Source organism: Carcharodon carcharias, chromosome 13 (assembly GCF_017639515.1).
Source record: "Carcharodon carcharias isolate sCarCar2 chromosome 13, sCarCar2.pri, whole genome shotgun sequence".
NCBI classification, from domain to species: Eukaryota; Metazoa; Chordata; class Chondrichthyes; order Lamniformes; family Lamnidae; genus Carcharodon; species Carcharodon carcharias.
Window position 1 is genome coordinate 119,305,955 of NC_054479.1, and position 20,977 is coordinate 119,326,931.

The following is a 20,977-nucleotide window of genomic DNA, read 5'->3' on the forward strand; positions in this document are numbered from 1 at the left end:
ACTTTGCATGTTGTGTAAACTGTATTTCTGACATTTTTTACTAGTGCTTTTCTATCTTGCACTAATGATGTTTTTAACTACTTTTTTTCCTTTACAGACTTTTTGCGAGGAACAACTGCTTAAGTCAGTCCAAAACCAAAATCACTTGAGGCCACCTTAGTTTGCAAGTTTCATTGGATTCTTGTATATTATCAAGTCATCACTGAGTTACTGGGACCATCTGGATGTCAGGATGCAAGTGATAAGAATTATTTTGTTGCTACTTCTTTGTAGAGCAGTAGAGTTCATGAAAACAAGGAATGGCAGCCATGGAAATAGAATGAGGGACTGTGGCAAGAAATGTCTCAAAAGGCACTCCACTCACGTCAAAAGATATGCTCAGTTCCTTAGCACAATATGCAGTGAAAGTCTGCATGAGAATGAGAAAATACTGGATTGTCAAGATAAGCGACTCATTACAATTCCCCCTAATTTGCCAAAGGATGTTGTTCACTTACAATTAGCAGGAAATAAGATCCATAGTTTGAAGGATTCGATGTTTTCAACATTAAAAAATTTGAAGAGCCTCGACTTACAACGAAATGCCATAGCAAATATAGAACCAGGTGCTTTTGAAGGATTAGATGAGCTCAATACTTTATTGCTTCAATATAATCAATTACAGTTTTTGTCAGAGGAAGTTTTTATTCCTATTCCTAAACTAAAATACCTGCGTGTCTATGGCAACCCCTGGAATTGTAATTGTTATCTAGACGAAATGATCAGGAAGCTGCAGATCCCTGGCCAACGAAATCTAGGCAACCTGGCCAAATGTAAAGCTCCAAAAAAATTTGCTGGTCACAAGTTGAAGACAATCAATGTGAACTTGCTCTGCCATGATGAGGAAAACAGTACAGGCCCTATACCTTTCCAGAGCACTGCTGATTCCACAAAATGCAATATCTACCTTTTCCCAAAGTCACGAATAGATTGCCAAAATAAAGGTTAGTATGACTTTCAAATAATAAGCAGTATTGCACTGAACTGTCAGCCCTTCATTTGTGATTTAATAGTGGCTTTATAATATAATGCAAGCTCATAAGAAAATGTACCAGGATCTTGGTATCTTCCAGAAGTATGCATCTTTCTGTAATTTCTCTCCTATATCCCCTCATGCTCTCTCTCAGCTCTTCCTGTCGATGATATCTACCTCCAGATTCCTCAACCCTATTCCCACTAAACTGCCGACCACCCAACTCCCCCTCCTGGTCCCCTTTTAGCTGATATTGTTAACATTCTCTCTTTAGATGCAGTTCCTCTCTCCTTTAAATCTGCTGTCATTGTTCTGTATTGATCTCCATAGAGACCAATAACTTTTAAAGAGAAATTTGAACTTCCAGTAAATAACTAGAAAGGATGACACATCAAGATTTCATGTTTTAAAACTTTTATTGTCTCAAATGACTAAGGACCACTATTGACTAAACACTTTTTCTTTTGTAGGCAACTTATACTTTAAACTACATAAATAAAAGGTTCATTACTACTTATCACACATTGCACTCTCCAGAGTTACAGTTCTTATATCCAACTGAGCACAGTTGCTTCCAACTTCTAATGGGTTGCTTTCTTTCTACTTTCCCAACTACTAATCCCAGAACTATCTTTCACAGTTAGGGTGAGGGTTAGATATTTTCCTCTAGGTCCAAGCTTGGCAAATCTTCCAACCTTTTTTTTATCTCCTCACGAACTTGGTCCTCAATTTCAGTGCAAGCTTCAACCCACATTCTGCATGCATGGTGAGTGATAGAGTCAGCATATTCTCTGCTTAAATTGCAGGCCTGGCTAATTCTATCTTTTGCTCTCTACTCTCAGTTTGCTGCAGATCACACAAGACTAAACTCCAACTGCTTGTCTATCCTTGATAGTTCTGTGTTAATAGGGAAGCCTGTAACCTGACCTCAACCCTCTGCCTCTAATCTCTGCTCCCTGACAACAGGAAACACATTAAATTTGTATCTAAGTAGAAATACTAATCAGTTATCTTTCATTCCACCTTGTTTTCATCTTGAAGTAAAGGGATAATTTACAGTACAATGGTTTACAACTTGATACTTATAATACCTTTCTGGTATTTTGGGAGACTTAGAGCTACTCACTGTAAACTTAGAAACTGCTGTCTTTGTCTTCCAGCATAAACACCTTTCACCTCCCTCTTAATAAAACAATCTGGGCCTTATTTGATCTTTAACAATTAACTTACCCAAGCTGACTGTCAGGCGGACTCCAGCACATGTCACATGACCCCTTTCATTTACTCAAAATTTACATACCAAAATACAGTACCAAACTAAAACATCCTTATAAAACCAGTTCTAAAACATAATAATCATATAATCACTTAATTGTGTAGTGCCTATATCCAAAAAGCCAACACTTGACCCCAAAGTCATTGCAAATTGCGACCCCACCTCCAAACTCCCTTTTCTCCTAAATCCTTGAACATGTTGCTACCCCTCAAATCCATGCACAATTTTCTCAGAAATCCACATTTGAATCCCTCCAAACAGGTTTCTGCTGCTGCCACAATACTAGAATGGTTCTTATCAAAGTCAAAATGACATCCTATATAAGCATGACGAAAGTAAACTATCTCTCCTCATCCTTCTTAACCAGTTTGCAGCCTTTGACACAGTTGACCACATCATCCATAGAACCAAAGAAAAGTTACAGTGCAGAAAGAGGCCATTCACCCCTCAGCCTCCTCTCTTTTAAGGAAAACAACCCAAGCCTGCCCAATCTTTCTTCATAGTTGCAATTTTCAAGCCTGGCAACATTCTTGTAAACCTCCTCTATACTCTGTCCAGAGCAATTATGTCCTTCCTGTAATGTGGTGACCAGAACTGTGTTTGTGCCAGCCAAAAAAAAAATCAAAAGAAACTAGCAGCTCATTTTAATCCCATTTTCCAGAACCTGGTCCATGACCTTACAGGTTACAGCACTTCAGATGCAGATCCTGGTATCTTTTAAATGAGTTGAGTGTTTCAGCCTCAACCACCAGAATGAATTCCAGATGCCCACTGCCTTCTGGGTGAAAAAGTTTTTCCCCATGTCCCCTCTAATCCTTCTACCAATCACCTTAAATCTATCCCCCTAGCAACTGACCCCTCAGCTAGGGGAAACAGGTCTTCCCTGTCTACCCTATCTAAGTCCCTCACAATTTTGTACACCTCAATCAGGTCACTCCTCAGCCTCCTCTGTTCTAAGGAAAACAACTCTAGCCTAACCAATCTTTCTTCATAGCTGCAATTTTCAAGCCTGGCAACATTATTCTAAATCACCTCTGTACTCTCTCCAGAGCAATTATGTCCTTTCTGTAATGTGGTGACCAGAACTGTACACAAAATTCTAGCTGTGGCCTAACCAACGTCTTATACAGTGCCATCATTACATACCTGCTTCTTTATTCAATACATTGTCCAATAAAAGAAAGCATTCCATGTGTTTTCTTGACCATCTTAACTATTGGTCCTGCCACCTTCAGGGACCTGTGGATATGCACTCCAAGGTCTCTCACTTCCTCAACCCCTCTAAATATTCTTCCATTTATTGAGTATTCTTGTGCTTTGTTTGCTCTCCCCAATTACATTACCTCACACTTTTCTGGATTGAATTCCATTTGCCACTTTTCCACCCACTCAACCAAACCTTTGATATAAGTCTGGAGACAACAACTGTCCTCTTCAATATCAACGACACGGGCAATTTTTGTGTCATCTGCAAATTTCCCTATCATGCCTCCCACATTTAAGTTCAAATTATTAATATATGCGACAAACAGCAAGGGCCCCAACACTGAACCCTGTGGAATGCCACTGGAAACCGCTTTCCATTTGCAAAACCATCTATCAATTATTTAAAACCTTTTGTTTCCTGTCGCTGAGCCAATTTTGGATCCAACTCATCACAAGATCCCATGAGATCTCACTTTTCTGACCAGTGTGCCACGTGGGACCTTGTCAAATGCCTTGCTAAAATCCATGTAGACAACATCCACTACACTACCCTCATCAATCCTCTTTATTTATTCCTTAAAAAATTTGATTAAGTTAGTAAAATACAATCTTCCCCAAACAAAACCATGCTGACCACCCTTATCAATCCATGCCTTTCTCAATGACGGTTTATCCTGTCTCTCAGAATTGATTCCAATAATTTGCCCACTGAAGCCAGACTGACTGGCCTATAATTTTCTGGCCTATCCCTCGAACTTTTTTAAAATAATGGTACAACATTTGCAGAACTCCAATCCTCTGGTACCTGGCCGCCATCTAGTGAGGATTGGAAAATTATCCTCAAAGCATCCACAATTTCCTCCCTGCTACCTACCTATAATAGCCTGTGTTACAATGCATCCAGCCCTGGTGATTTATCCACTTTCAAGGATGTCAGCCCTCCAGTACTTCCTCTCTCAGTATGCTTATTCTATCTAATATTTCACACTGCTCATCTTTAATTAGAATGTCTGCATCATCCCTCTCCTCAGTGAAGACAAAGGCAAAGTACTCATTGAGAACTCTGCCCACATCTTCAGCATCAGTGCACCAGTTACCATGCTCATCTTGGACCAATAGTGACTGGACTTGGATCTTGTTATGCTTCTTTTATATCCATTTGAAAATTTAGGACTGTACATGTGATCAGATGCTTGCACTAAGCAATCCATCCTTTCCATCACAAAAACCGTTGGGTTGAGGTTTCATGAAGTGTTTTAAAATTCAATAAAAATTATTTTAAAAATTCATTGACATGTCCCAGCTCATGTGACACTGCCTTTCCCTTTATTTAAATTTTAAAACCTTAAATCTTACACCTCTGTGCCTCAGGGAGATTTCTGCACTCTTTCACGACCTTGCATGAAAGAGCGCAGGCCCCTAATCAAGGAATCTCCCCCCACCCCCCCCCCCCGCCCGCGCAGGGAGCGCTCAGCGCTTCCGGGTGAGCGTCACGCTGGACGGGCCTTAATTGGCCCGCCCACATAAAATGGCGGCAGTTACTTTGTGATTATGAAGGTGCCTACATGGCCTAATCAACCACATTTTCTTTTCCCGTTCTTAACTGTGACAGTAGCTCAATTACTCGTGGTTTGATTAAATTGTTCCAAATATCTTCATACTATCCTGCTGACTGCAACATGGGCATGCTATACAACTCTGAACAGTGATCCCACCAGTAGGATCAGTGGAGTTTTTATTTTGTTCTCTGGATTTGAACATCACTGTAAGGCCAGCATTTACTGTCCGTTCCCAATTGTCCTTGAAAAGGTGGTGTTAAGCCCCCACTTTCTGGAACTGCTAAAGTCTATTTGGTGTAGGTACACCCACAGTACTGCTAAGGAGGGAGTTCCACAATTTTGACCCAGCAACAGTGAAGACCAGCAATATAATTCTAAGTCAGATTGGTGTGTGATTTGGAGGGTGGTGTGTTCCCATATATTTGCTGCCATTCTTCTAGGTCACAGGTTTGGAAGATGTTTTTGAAGGAGTCTTGGCGAATTGCTGCAGTGCATTTTGTAGAGGGTACACAATGCTGCCATTATGTGCCAATGGTGGAAGGGATGAATATTTAAGGTGATGGACGGGGTGCTGATCAAGCAGGTTGCTTTGTCTTGGATGGTGTCATGCTTCTTGAATGTTGTTTGGATCTGTACTCATTCAGCTAAGTGGAGAGAATTGCATCACATTTCTGACTTGTGCCTTGTAGATGGTGGACAAACTTTGGGGAGTCAGGAGGTGAGATATGCATTGCAGAAATCCCAGCTTCGACTGCCTTTCAGCCACATTATTTATGTGGCTGGCTGATCCAGTAATGTTGCTGGTCAATGACCTTTCTTCCATCATAAGCTCAGATGTGGGAAGTTTGCTAATGATTGCACAACACTCAGCATCATTCACGATCCCTCGGATACTGAAGCAGTCCATGTCCAAATGCACTGTGGGTGTACCTACACCACATGGACTGCAACAATTGAAGAAGGCAGCTCACCACCACCTTCTCAAGGGCAGTTGGGGATGGGCAATAAATGTTGGCCTAGCAAGTGATGCCCACATCTCATGAATGAATAAAAAAATACTTCCAGTGCGGGATTCAGTGGTGGGTAATGTAATTGAATGTCAAGAGGATAGTAGATTCTCTCTTGTTGGTGGTGGTCATTGCCTGGCACTTGCATGGCGTGCCACTTATTAGCCCAAGCTAATAAGATATTGGCCCAAAGCCTTTGCTATATCCGGTGTCTTGATATCACATGGATTGAATCGAATTGTCTGAAGGCTGGCATCTATGATGGGGGGCCTCAGGAGGAGGCCAAGGTGGATCATTTACTTGGTACTTATGACTGAAGATAGTTACATATGCTTCAGCCTTATTTTCTGGACCTGGGCTCTGCCATCATTAAGAATGGGATCATTTTTAGGAGCTTCCTCCTCCGGTTAGATATTTAATTGCCCACCGCCATTCACAACTGAATATGGCAAGACTGCAGAACTTTAATCTGAGCTGTTGGTTGTAGGATTGCTTCACTCCATCTCTGTCTCAGCTCATGCTGTTTTGCTTATTTAGCGCATGCATTTGGTCATGGGTTATAGCTTCATCAAGTTGGCACCTCATTTTTAAGTATGCCTGGTGCTGCTCCTGGCATGCTCTCCTACATTACTCATTGAACCAGGGTTAATTCCCTGGCTGGATGGCAAAGGTAGAGTGAGGGATATGTCGGGCCATGAAGCTACAGATTGTGGTTGCATACAAGTCTGCTGCTACTGATGGTCCATAACACCTCATGGATGTCATTTTTAAGCTGCTGGATTCATTCGGAGTCTCTCTCAGTTAGGTGGTAGTGCCACACAACAGGATGGAGTTTTTTTCTTTGTGAAGATGGGACTTTGTCTACAAGGACTGTACAGTGCTCACTCATTCTGGAACTCAATTATAGTGGGCACCAAATTGTGAATATTTGAACAAGTATTTTCATACCCAGCCTCCAAGTAATTCCTTCCAGCATTTTGCATCCTGTGTCAGTTTCCTCGCCAGCTGACAGATACCTGTCTTCTAGATGGAAAGACCTGTCTAGAGCAACTTCTGATCTGTCAGCAGCTTTGAAGTTTTTAGTTTGGACTTATTTATCATCGGCTGCTTAATTCAGACCCTTGTGTAAGGCAATCCTAGCATAAGGCTGACTCTTCCTCCAGGGTATTCAATAGCAGGCTGCTGTAAATGGGAATCTCTTGTTCAGTAACAAGTGGCTACCAATTTACCTTTGCCTTGCATCTTTATTTGTAAATAGAGGATTTACAATGTTTAATTATAGAATGTTACTGTAAATACCTAAATACAAATTAATGCAGATAAGCTATTGAAATAATTTGATAACAACTGAAATAAGGAGACAAAATTAGCAAAAGATAAACCTAGAGGATCTTTTTGAGAATCTTTTTCTGCTAGTTTGTTTTCCTTTCTCTCCTGAACTTGTCTTTTTCAGGGTGCTTAGAGTTCAGCAATCTCATTGCATCTCTTCCAAGTCCTTCATTTGTGAGCCTTAAGCAGCTATTAAATTGTGGAGACCATCATACCAAGGCATTCTTGCTCACACATTGTGTCCATACACCAGCATATTCCAACAGGAGATGCTGAAAAGCAACCAGGATCAGGAACTTTGGCTGAATTTTCTATCCCGTCATAGAGGCACTAAAGCTAAAATTTGACTAAATAATCTGCAATGTTAACTTTTTTAGTATGTTCTTGATTTATGTATCTCAATAATGGAAATCAAACAAATAAGTAGTTTTATATGGACAGTGGACATACGGACATATCCCATTCTTTTTAGGGTCTGCATTTGAGAACAGACCAAAAGTTTGATACATGTAAAACTTTGATAAGTCAGAGAAAATTATTAGGAGTACTGTATATTGAAAAAGCTTACATGTTAAATATTCAGATGGCTTTCATTTTCTTTGTGGTTTGGTATGATTGCTTGCTTATGTTGACAAAAGAAATAATCTTTAATTATATATTTTCTTGAATTGCCAAATGAGGGCATGTCCTGGAAGCTAAGTTTAGCTACTTTATGGACCAGGGGATTATCTAAACCTCACTTAACAATATCCATGTGTTATAGTTTTTAATTTTAAAATCACTTTGATCATGGAATGTAAGATAGCTATGAATCACTGCAAAAAGCCTCTGTGATCTCTCAAATTCAAATTGTGGTTACATAGATTCTACTGTTGCAGTAATTCTCCTGCTACATCTTTCTACTTTCTGTTTTTAATTCTCATTATAAGGAATACCGGGTAATAAAATGTCTAATGACAGTGACGGTACTACCTGGCACATAGATGAAGAGGGAGATTGGGATAGTGGATTAACGGAGAGAGCATAGATCATTAACACGTCTCAGCGAGCTAGGAAGATTCTTGATTGGGGTGTGGCGTTGTTAGTGGTTTTGGAGTGTCATTAGAGAATCAACATTTGAGGATATCATTAGATAGCAAGGTTTCATCCAAATCAAAAACAAAAACAGAATTACCTGGAAAAACTCAGCAGGTCTGGCAGCATCGGCGGAGAAGAAAAGAGTTGAAGTTTCGAGTCCTCATGACCCTTCAACAGAACTGATTTTTCTTTACAAGGAGAGGGGTGAAATATAAGCTGCTTTAAGGTGGGGGGTGGGAGAGAAGTGGAGGGGGGGTGTTGTTGTAGGGACAAGCAAGCAGTGTTAGGAGCAGATCATCAAAAGATGTCACAGACAAAAGAACAAAAGAACACAGAGGTGTTGAAGTTGGTGATATTATCTAAACGAATGTGCTAATTAAGAATGGATGGTAGGGCACTCAAGGTATAGCTCTAGTGGGGGTGGGGGGGCATAAAAGATTTAAAAATAATGGAAATAGGTGGGAAAAGAAAAATCTATATAAATTATTGGGAAAAAAACAAAAGGAAGGGGGAAGAAACAGAAAGGGGGTGGGGATGGAGGAGGGAGCTCAAGACCTAAAGTTGTTGAATTCAATATTCAGTCCGGAAGGCTGTAAAGTGCCTAGTCGGAAGATGAGGTGCTGTTCCTCCAGTTTGCGTTGGGCTTCACTGGAACAATACAGCAGGCCAAAGACAGATATGTGGGCAAGAGAGCAGGGTGGAGTGTTAAAATGGCAAGCGACAGGGAGGTTTGGGTCATTCTTGCGGACAGACCGCAAGTGTTCTGCAAAGCGGTCGCCCAGTTTACGTTTGGTTTCTCCAATGTAGAGGAGACCACATTGGGAGCAACGAATGCAGTAGACTAAGTTGGGGGAAATGCAAGTGAAATGCTGCTTCACTTGAAAGGAGTGTTTCGGCCTTTAGATGGTGAGGAGAGAGGAAGTGAAGGGGCAGGTGTTACATCTTTTGCGTGGGCATGGGGAGGTGCCATAGGAGGGGGTTGAGGAGTAGGGGGTGATGGAGGAGTGGACCAGGGTGTCCCGGAGGGAACGATCCCTATGGAATGCCGACAGGGGGGTGAAGGGAAGATGTGTTTGATGGTGGCATCATGCTGGAGTTGGCGGAAATGGCGGAGGATGATCCTTTGAATGCGGAGGCTGGTGGGGTGATAAGTGAGGACAAGGGGGACCCTATCATCTTTCTGGGAGGCAGGAGAAGGTGTGAGGGCGGATGCGCGGGAGATGGGCCAGACACGGTTGAGGGCCCTGTCAATGAGCGTGGGTGAAAAACCTCGGTTAAGGAAGAAGGAGGACATGTCAGAGGAACTGTTTTTGAAGGTAGCATCATCGGAACAGATGCAACGGAGGCGAAGGAACTGAGAGAATGGGATGGAGTCCTTACAGGAAGTGGGGTGTGAGGAGCTGTAGTCGAGGTAGCTGTGGGAGTCGGTAGGCTTGTAATGGATTTTGGTGGACAGTCTATCACCAGAGATTGAGACAGAGAGGTCAAGGAAGGGAAGGGAAGTATCAGAGATGGACCACGTGAAAATGATCGTTCCCTCCGGGACACCCTGGTCCACTCCTCCATCACCCCCTACTCCTCAACCCCCACCTATGGCATCTCCCCATGCCCACACAAAAGATGTAACACCTGCCCCTTCACTTCCTCTCTCCTCACCGTCTAAGGGCCGAAACACTCCTTTCAAGTGAAGCAGCATTTCACTTGCATTTCCCCCAACTTAGTCTACTGCATTCGTTGCTCCCAAAGCGGTCTCCTCTACATTGGAGAGACCAAACGTAAACTGGGCAACCGCTTTGCAGAACACTTGCGGTCTGTCTGCAAGAATGACCCAAACCTCCCTGTCGCTTGCCATTTTAACACTCCACCCTGCTCTCTTGCCCACATATCTGTCCTTGGCCTGCTGCATTGTTCCAGTGAAGCCCAATGCAAACTGGAGGAACAGCACCTCATCTTCCGACTAGGCACTTTACAGCCTTCCGGACTGAATACTGAATTCAACAACTTTAGGTCTTGAGCTCCCTCCTCCATCCCCACCCACTTTCTGTTTCTTCCCCCTTCCTTTTGTTTTTTTCCAATAATTTATATAGATTTTTCTTTTCCCACCTATTTCCATTATTTTTAAATCTCTTATGCCCCCCACCCCCACTAGAGCTATACCTTGAGTGCCCTACCATCCATTCTTAATTAGCACATTTGTTTAGATAATATCACCAACTTCAACACCTCTGTGTTCTTTTGTTCTTTTGTCTGTAACATCTTTTGATGATCTGCTCCTATCACTGCTTGCTTGTCCCTACAACACCCCCCCTCCACTTCTCCCCCCACCCCCCCTCCCCCCACCTTAAATTTCACTCCTCTCCTTGTAAAGAAAAATCAGTTCTGTTGAAGGGTCATGAGGACTCAAAACGTCAACGCTTTTCTTCTCCGTCGATGCTGCCTGACCTGCTGAGTTTTTCTAGGTAATTCTGTTTTTGTTTTGGATTTCCAGCATCGGCACTTTTTTGTTTTTATCTCTTTTGTTTTAATCTTCATCTATATCAAGATCAACTATTGCAATGAAGTGTGAGGTTTGACTTTTGGGTTTATATTATTTACTTTGAAGCAGCCTTAACAATTTATGAGGAATTCTACTCATATAGAGTGTGTAGAAAGATCTGGGCACAAAACTTGGCTTTGTAGCACCTTTAGTTTTGATTCTAAGGGTGTCATTTTGGTGTCAAAATAGTATTTGCACACCAAGCATGGCCTGTGACAAACACCGTCTTGGTGAGGAGGTTAGTACAAACATCAGGAGTATGTGTGAAAACAGCATGTAACACTGATTTGATGCCAGCGCTGCCATTTTTGATCTTGTCACTCCAGCTAACACCCTTTCTTAAACATGCACAGCTGAACTTGTGTTCAGCAGCAGCAAGGACTCCTGCCATTTCTATTTAAAGGGATCATTAACAACTTGCAGATTAATTTGTGATTAAGTTCTACTGGCTCTGTTTGAGTTTCTGGAAGTGCTCAGTAGTTTGCAGAGTTGATTAAAGTTGGTGAATTTGACCTGGGAGTGGTGCTGTACATGGAAAAGCCCTTAGCTGTGATTTCAAGGATTATAATCATATATTTGCTCTCAGTAATGGATACTATGGTTTCTAATCCCTTCAGATATCGCATGAGTGAGAAATTGAACAGAGGCAAGAAAAAGGACAAGATGCTCAAAGAGAGAGGAGCATAGGGAAGAAGGGCTCTCAGCAGAATATGTTATTCACCTTGTGTCTTCATTGGGCATTTCTCTTTTCTCCAGTTAAGCCAGGAACAGTGTGTGCATTGTCTGCACTTTACAAAGAGAATTCTGCTCGCAGAATTCTGTCACCCCTTGCAATCACATCTGCAAAGGCAAGGATGGCACTGCCATTGGCTGTGAAGGTGACTGTGGCCCTGAATTTCTTTGTGTTGGGATCCTTCCAGGCGGAAACAGGCAACATCTGTAACATCTCCCATTCTCATCCATCCACAGCTGCTTCAGAGAGATGGCAGCCACTCTTCATGGCAGGAGAGGGAAGTTCATTGTGTTCCCACTAAACAGAGAGAAGCAGGTGGTATGTGCAAATGGTTTTGTCAAGATAGTGGGCTTCCCCATTGTGTAGGGTGTGGTTTTGTGGACATAATATCTAAAGCTGAGATATACCATAACCCTAAAGGCTACCACTTGCTTAATGTGCAGTAGGTACAATTATGCTCAGTACATCATGTTGGTGAATGCCTGCTCTCCTGGCGGCAGTCATGATGCTTACATTCTATGTCAATCCAATGTTCCCTCTTTATCTGAGCCATAACATCAAACTGGAGAATGATTGGGGCTATTGGTGATGAGGGCTATTCACGTAAAAGCAGCCCAACCACATGTGGCCAGCATGCATATATGCGAGCCATGCTGCTACATAAAACATTGCAGAGCAGACCATTGGGATGCTAAATAAATGGTTTTGTTGCCAGGACCACGCTAGAGGGGCCCTCCAGAGCATGTGTCCAGGATTGTGGTGGTGTGCTATATCCTCCACAATCTGGCCATCATGACAGAAAAGCCCTTGCCACTAGGGATATGGCAAGTTGCTTAGGAGCAGGAAGAAGGGAGGAGGCAACCAGCACTTCCTTTTCAGCTGGGCTGATTGTGACCAATGTTCCACTGAACACAGCCCCATGGTACAACAGTCACACATACCTTAACATCACTCTGTTATGAACCATCACAGTATCCTCTTGTCTATAATGCTGAAATAAAAGCCACCATAAAACAACCATTTCCAAATCAACTTTATCCATCAAACCTTCCAATATTCCATACAAAATTCAGCTCATCACCCTTGTGCATTCTTTCAGTGCTTGTCATGCAGGTGCCTTTACTTGGCCTAATACGCCTACGTCATGCTACCCTGGTCGCTGCCACGTAGCTGATGGAAAGTTGCTGACTTCAGTGGGATAGATTGCAAGATACCCTTGAGCAGCTCTGGGTCTCAAAGGCCCAGCTTCAGACTGCACCACCTTGGCATGGGCAGTAGCAGCTTGGCTGGCTGGCTGACCGATGACAGTGGGGGACTGGTAGAATGACAGTGGCTAGAGCATGAACACTGTCATACTGAGTGAGGACAGCAGATTTGTACTCCACTGAGCCACTGCCACTCCCCTCATCTCAGCATTCCAAGTAATCTGTTGGAACACAGATTATTGGACTGTTGTGAGACCCTGAAAACCCTTTTTGAGCACAGGTGAGTACAGCCATAATGGCAGCAGTCTGTGCCTGCATGTCAGCCAGCTGAGATTCCATGATCTTAGTCTAGGCTTCCATTGCAGAACCGAGATATTGGATGGCTTCTTCTTGTGTCTTGTGCTGCAATGGAAGCTAAGACATTGACCATCAGATGCTGCATCATGGAGTTGGCCACCATTTCCACGCTGGAAATAATAGCCTACAAACACTGTGCAATACCTTATGCCAAGACGGAGCTGGACTTCTTACTGAATACAGAGATGAGGAGAAATTTTTCCTCCAAGGGATGTGAGTCTTTGGAACTCTCTTCCTCAAAAGGCGGTGGAAGCAGAGTCTGAATATTTTAAGGCAGAGCCAGATAGATTCTTGATTAAGAATGAGGTGAAAGGTTATCAGGGGTAGGCAGGAATGTGAAGTTGAAACTACATTCAGATCAGCCATGATCTTATTGAATGGCGGAGCAGGCTGGAGGGGCCAAATGACCTACCCCTGCTCTTAATTCATATGTTCTCCATGTTCCTTGACAAGCTTTTTGATAGACCTGCCAATGCACTGAGCATTTGTGTGAGTGTGCCTATCAACATTTCTCTGTAGGTTGCCCCATTAAAGTCCTCATCTGAATTCCCTGCAGCAGAACTTGTGTGACCTTGTCCTCAGGGTGCTGCTACCTGCACAATCCTTTCGCTCTGCTCTGGCTGCAGGCTGCACATGCCCTATCACTCACCATGTGCAGAGCCCTTCTCTATGCTACCCTCTAAAATACATGCAGTGCCAGTTTCTGAGATGGTGGCTGCAAGTGAAAGATTGAGTGATGGTGCTTTTCTTCATTCATTTCTTGTTTCTTATGAACTTCAGGCTCCCACTTGACCAGGTGGAAAAGATAAAGTCACAACGGTAGGGTTGTGATGAGGGAGAGGTGGGGTGGATGAGCTAAGTAAGCAAGAGGTGCATGTTTACACCAACTACAGTTGTAAATTGCAAGATATTGTGGGATAAGTGGGGAAATGTGATGTGAGGCAGTGGGTGGTAGGAAAATACGGTCATTCTAAATAGTTCCAGCACTGTCCATGGCCTCAGTTGTGGCCACTCCAATGATGCCCAGCACTTGTGCAGTTACCTGTCCCCCAGCAGTTAAGTGCTGCTGTCTCTGATTGTAAGCAACATTGTCCTGCAAGAGAAAGGGACGTTTGTCAGAGAGCATGGTGCAATGTGTTTGGGTGATGTGCCTGTCACAGCTTAATAGCTGGCAATATATGCAAGCTCTAAGGTACAAGTGTGAGGCTTACAGCAGTGCTGAATCTGAGGCTAGCAACAGTGCCAAGTGGGTACGGTAAGGCTATGAATGTTAGATGAGACATGCTTGGTAAGCAAATGAAGGGGATGTGGTGAACAGAGCCATGTGTGAGGTTGATGGTTCACTTGCAAAGATATGGTATGTGAAGAAGCATTCACCAGCCTTGTCCACTCATTGTGGTACTGCATCTAGATCCTTGGAGCTAGACTGTTAACATTCACTACGACGGCTGTCTGTTCCCACTGCCTTTGCCCTAAGGGTGTCCATCTCCTGCACCAAGATCTCTAGTGCTGTATTGGAGAAACTTGCAGCACACTCTCTGACCTTTTGCACCATTTCTCCTCCTCTTTCTGCTCATAAACTCTGACTTAACCATTTTCAGCACCTGCTCCAGTGAAACTGCAACTTGCCTTTAAGAAGTGCAGGCTGACTTTAAGGGAGGAATTTTACGCCAGCGGGATTTTACAGTCCCGTCGAAGTCAATGGAGTTTAGAATGAATCGCTGCATTTTATGGCCCCTTTCCTGCTGCGACAGGGCTGTAAAATTCCGGCCTAAGTGTTTCTAGCCTCGCACAAACTTGGGCCCCCTGCTGAGACATGCAGCGAATCAACAGCACATTCAGTGTTGGGTTGCATGCTACTATCATTTAAAGTAGCAAGCAGCACAAAGTTTGCATTGCTAAGAACAAGTGCAGGTTAATTACACACCATGATTGCCATGCTTGTTTTCTTGTCTTTTTCAAGCTTTCTCCCTGAACTAGGATGGTACTTCAAATGAAGAAAATTGTTACATCAACAGAGGGAATCGTTATGAAGGACCTCTGCTGAAGGAGCAGTTCTTTATGAGAAATCATAAAGAAATGATTTTTATATAGAAGAACTTGTATTTACTTAGCATTTATCATGACTTCAAGACATCCCAAATTTTCACAACCAATTAAGTAATTTTGAAATTAATCACTGTCATAAATGTGGGGAAACGCAGCTGCCAATTTGTGCACAACAAGGTCCAATGATTAGCAATTAAATTAATGATCAAGCCCAACACCAATCAGGATAACTTTCCTGAGGGTGGCAATGTGGGGCTGCAGGTGGCAGCCAGCACAGTTCTTGGCTCCTGTGGTGCCTTTGAGCTCCAGCCTGTGCAAGTTCTACAGCTCCCTCCTGTCACAGCCCAGTAGCCTCCTGATCCCAAGCTTCTCGGCGGGGCAGGTGGAAACCAGTGGCCTGAGCTCCCGGCTTTTCCCTTGGAGCCAGGGGCAGCTCTGGACGAAGAAGCACAGCACTGAGTACCAGCCAAAGACTATCAAGAGATACAGACACACGGCTGGCAGAAGCGCATCAGCACAAGGGATGGTATCAAGGTGATACTGCGCAGGATGCTCAAGGGCTAGAAATCGTTGACTCATTGAGTGTCATGTAATTCTTGTAGATGTGAACCGACTGGGAACAGACGAGCTGAGAGATTATACTGCACTCTGAATATCTTTGTACATATTGTATTAAACTCTTTGGGCTTAAAAAAAAAATCAACATCAGATTGTAAGGGATAAATGTTGGTCAGGCTTCTGTGTCTGAAATTGAAGATGGTTGATGAGAAGAAACCAGCACCCAAGAAGGGAGCCAAGAAAGCTTTAAAGATACCCTGAAAGCTCTTCTTCTAATAGTATGATGGAATATTTTGCATCTACCAGAATACATACTTGGATTGTTTCTCACCTGAAAATGCAACACTCCTTCAACATTGCATTAAAGTATTAACCCAAATTATTTACTCAAGTCTCTGGATCTGGGTTTAAGCCCATGTACCTTCTGATTTAAAGCTGAGGTGGCTGCCTCTGAACCACATAATTTTCTCATGTTAATCCGACTTTCTGTGGCTTGTATGAGGGAAAGTATAGTATGTCACCTGTCCATTTTATGCCTCCTGCATTGTGATCATTTTTTATGTTGTAAATGCCTAGCGCCACCTACAGTTGAAAATAATGCTACAGATAAATTACCTTAGAGAATTTTCAATGAAGTTTGAAATGGAATGCTGCTATACACTCAGACTTTCCTCAGCAGCAGTTGCAAGCTGATTTTCCTCATGGTCTTTCTCTTTCCCCTCTATCTCTCTTCCCACCACACCTCCACCACCTTCATCCAACAATGGCTTAATTTTCTAATCTCTTTTCTGAGTAGCTATTTGTCCATAGACACTTTCTGCTTACAAAACAGTTTTTTGTCCCATCCTCCCCATTATGCTCGCATATCTCTTCTTCCTTACTTCTTTGATCCTCTTTTCTTTACCCTATCCTTGTGTCTCTCCCTTCCCCTCACTCTCCTTCCTATTTCCTTCCTTAACCTTTATCCTTCCCCCTCCTAGTTTCCTTTTCCTATATTTCTGTCCGCATCTCTGTCACCCACTTGCTGCTCCACTACTTCTCTGTTTCTTGTAACCCTGCATGCTCCTCACTTCTCCTCCTACCACCTACCAACTTTCTCCTCTCTTGCCTTGTCTAATTGCCCACCTATTTTTAGGGCATCTTTGCTAGCTCCCATTTGGGGTAAGCAGAAGGTATCCTGAAGAGGACTGCTCAGTTACTGATGGAGCTACCCAAAGACACCTCTGTCCCAACACAGGTGTCCACTGACCTTCATGCATCTGTCACCTATGAGAAGACTCTTGACATGGGACTCCCAACTTCACAGCCCTGTCCCTGTCGCTAATTCTCCATCATCACAAAAACTTGGCAAATGGACCCTGGTAGAAGTCTGCGTGTAACATGGGGACCTTGGGGTGCTGTCATTGTTTACAAGATCTTGATGGGGTTGGTGGTCAGATTTAGGTGATGTGCCAAACCACAATGACTGGGACCATCTTGTTCTGCAGCCTTCTTCCACCATCACAGACGGTGAGACGCACAGCCTTCCTTTGCCTGTTCTGCTGTTGAGGACTTTTTGGACTGCACTTTGGCTGGCTCCTCCCTTGACCTTGATGCCATGAGTGGCCCTACCAGGAGCCACTCAAGGGATCATCAGAGCGCACATCATCATGTCACATCAAGGACCATCTTTAGAACAAGTTTAAATAGAAAAAATTCCCTTCGCTCACAGAATGGTGTTTCTCTTCTTAAGGATGATAATGCTACCCGTCAATACTGGAAAGAACATTTTCAACAACTCCTTGACCATGAATCTGCAGTGGCAGCTGAATGCCATCAATGGAAGAATAGCAACAAGCAATCAAATGGATGAAAAACATCAAAGCCTGTGACCCTGATGATGTTCCAGCTGAGGTCTTCAAAGCTGACAGACTTTAGTTTACACCAAGACTCTACGCACTCATCCTATGGATTTGGGAGGGAAAAGGACTCCCCTTAACACCAGTAACTCTTCATTGCATTCACTGACCTGACCAAAGCTTTTGACTCAGTAAATCACAAAGCTCTGTGGATTGTGCTCCAAAGGTTTGGATGTTCAAGAAATTTTATCACAATTCTGCAATTGCTTCATCATGATATGACTGCAACTGCCTTGTGGGAGATCTGAAACAGACACCTTCAAAATTTGGACTAGGTTCAAGGAGGTCTGTGTGATAGCCCCTATACTATTTACAATCTACTTGACAGCGGCTATTCACCCCATCAAGGATCAACTGCCCTCTGTTGTCAGTATTAAATATTTTTAAAATGGAAAACTCTAACTTCAGTTGCCTCCATGCCAAACTAAGCTGACCACCACAGACATACATGATCTATGGTTTGCAGATGACCGCAGTATCGTTGTCCACACTGCACCAAATTTGCAAGTCACTCTCGATCTTTTCAATTTTGCATACAAGAAACACGACCTGTCCTTTGAATGCTGCCAAATCAAAACTCATATATCGACCCATAACTGACCAGCCAAATATTCTACCCAAATATATGTTGAAGGAGAGATTCAAGAATATGTTCAGCACTTCCCATATCTTAGTAGCCACCTCTCTCAAAAGGCCACTATTGATGAGGGGATCCAACAGTGGAACAATTGTGCCAGCTCAGCCTTCTACAAACTACGGCAGCAAGTTTTATTTATTCGTTCACAGGATGTAGGCATTACTGGCTGACCAGCATTTATTGTCCATCTCTAACTGTTCTTGAGAAGTGTTTAACAACAAAGATCTCCACAAGTCAACAAAACTCCTAGTGTTCAGAGCAGTTGATGTCACCACACTCCTGTACTGCGGTGAGAACTTGACTGTTTATCAACAATATGTAAGAGCGCTAGAGAAATTCAGCAATGCCTCCAGATTCAATGGGAGGACCATCAAACAAACTTCTAGTGTCCTTCTTGAAGTCAGGTCCATGAACATTCAAGCAAAACTCCTGCAAAGTCAACAATGATGACCTGGACACTGTATCTGGATGCCCAAAAGCATCTGCCTAACCAAGTCCTGTTTTCTCAACTCTCAAATGGCCAACTTTCTGGGGGAGGACAAAGAAAATGCTTCAAAGACACTTTGAAACTTTCCTTGAAGTGTGGCAGCATTGACATTAATGACGGGGGGGGGGATCTTGCTACCAATCGTTCAAAATGGCGACAACTTATCTATCAAACTGCATCATGCTTTGAGTCACAAAGTCTTAATGATGAGACAGAGAGTGGCAGCAGAGAAGGAAAGAAAAGGAAGCAAATCCTGCACACCAGATCCCACTACCTCACCAGACATCCAGCCCTATGTGACCAAAGATCTGTGGGTGGAGAATCGGCCTGTTAAGTGACATGAAGACCCATGGCAGAAATTCACAACCATGAGATGTCATCCTCGAATTGAGGGACAGCTGGCACCACTGCCGATGGCTCCATTACCTCTCTATTTCATGCTCCTCACTTTTCTCCACCTACCACTTTTTCCTTTCCTGCCTTTGTCCAATTACCCATCCTCTAAACTTGCTTGACTTGAAAGTGCTCTTGGTCTTGACCAATGTTCCTTCTACGGTGCACGAATGCACAATAACCCAGAAGTCCACACATAGATCATGCACAAGCTGGCTCCTTGAGATTACCACGTGTGTAGCTGCACAAAAAAATTAAAGGGCTCACGTACTTAACAAAATTGCCTGTGCATTCAAAAAATAGAGGGAAGATTGGTCTTGACTTCCCATGTGCAATAGCACAGAAGATTAATTAGTTGATATAAAAGGCTTAACATAATTTTATTATTTCCACAGACCTGATGAAAGTTCCAATCGATATTCCTGCTGAAGTTCTGGAAATTGATCTCTCCAGAAACAAAATCAGGCAATTGATTGCCAAAAACTTCATGAATTTTAAGGAATTAGAAACATTAAACCTCAGCAGCAATGCAATAGGATACATAAATCCTGGTAAGAACATTCCCATGTGTTTTAACATGCAGTTGCTTTAATGTAGTTTTAAAACAATTAGAGGTGAGACTGCATAGTTTGCAAATAGCCAAATCCCTACAATATTCAGATTATGAGTTTGCGAATAAAAATGCCAATATTTTATCAGACTCAATTCTCATTCTGCACAGAATTTTCCTAAATAGGCTGCATTGATTCAGAGAGACCACTGGCACTCTCTTGACAAATTTTGAACATTTTGAACATTTTTAAGGCAGAGATAGATCTTGACTAACAAAGGAGTCAAAAGTTATTGGAGGTAGGTGAAATGTGGAGTTGAGGCCACAATCAGATCAGCCTTGATCTTATTGAACGGCAGAGCTGGCTCAAGGGGCCGAATGGTTTATTCCTGCTTCTAATTTGTATGTTCATATGTTTATGAATAAAACATAAAACCTGATGTAATATAAACTGAAAACAATTGTTTTGATAGAAACAAGAATACTGTGGACTCTGTAAATATGAAATAAAAAGTGAAAGTGCTGGAATTACTCCGCAGGTCTGGCAGCATCTGTGGAAAGAGAAACAGAATTAACATTTCAGGTCTGTGACCTTATGTTACAACTGATGTCACAGACCTGAAATGTTAACTCTGTTTTTCTCCGCACCAATAATTTTAATCTACTGGTAAACTTTGTACCATGCAGTGGTTATTCTTAAAAAAAAAGACAGTACTTTTTTGGATTAGATGAGGCTATCAACATTGGAATAGAGTAGGCCATTTAGCCCCTTAAAGCTTTTTCCACCATTCAATGAGATCATGGCTGACCTGCGACCTAAGTCCATATATTTGCCGTTGTCCCATATACTTTAATACCTCTGGTTAGCAAAAATCTATCAATCTCAGTTTAAAAAATTGACAATTAATCTAGCATCAGTTGCCATTTGCTGAAGAGAGTTCCAAACTTCTATCACCATTTCTCCCTGTACTTTAACCCTTGGAGTCCAGTATCATTCTAGTAAGGCTATGTTTGCTGCTAATGCTGCGCATGTGCAGTTCTAGTATTTCTTCACCATGTTTACTCTTTTAGCGCAGGTCTGGATGCAAAGTCTCTTCGCTTCCTTTTT

At 42.7% G+C, this 20,977-nt stretch overlaps 2 protein-coding genes across 2 annotated transcripts in view; one reads left to right on the forward strand and one right to left on the reverse strand.

Moving 5' to 3' along the window:
- The window catches only part of fbxl13 (F-box and leucine-rich repeat protein 13), a 255,100-nt gene that overhangs the window by 187,068 nt on the left and 47,055 nt on the right, over positions 1–20,977 (reverse strand). The gene's annotated exons all lie outside the window — the stretch shown is intronic.
- Positions 1–20,977, forward strand: part of lrrc17 (leucine rich repeat containing 17) — a 43,661-nt gene that overhangs the window by 14,489 nt on the left and 8,195 nt on the right. Inside the window, exons 2-3 of the mRNA XM_041203639.1 lie at positions 98–983; positions 19,715–19,870. Of these exons, the coding sequence (XP_041059573.1) occupies positions 233–983; positions 19,715–19,870 (907 nt within the window). The 5' untranslated portion in view covers positions 98–232. The remainder of the gene's footprint in view (positions 1–97; positions 984–19,714; positions 19,871–20,977) is intronic.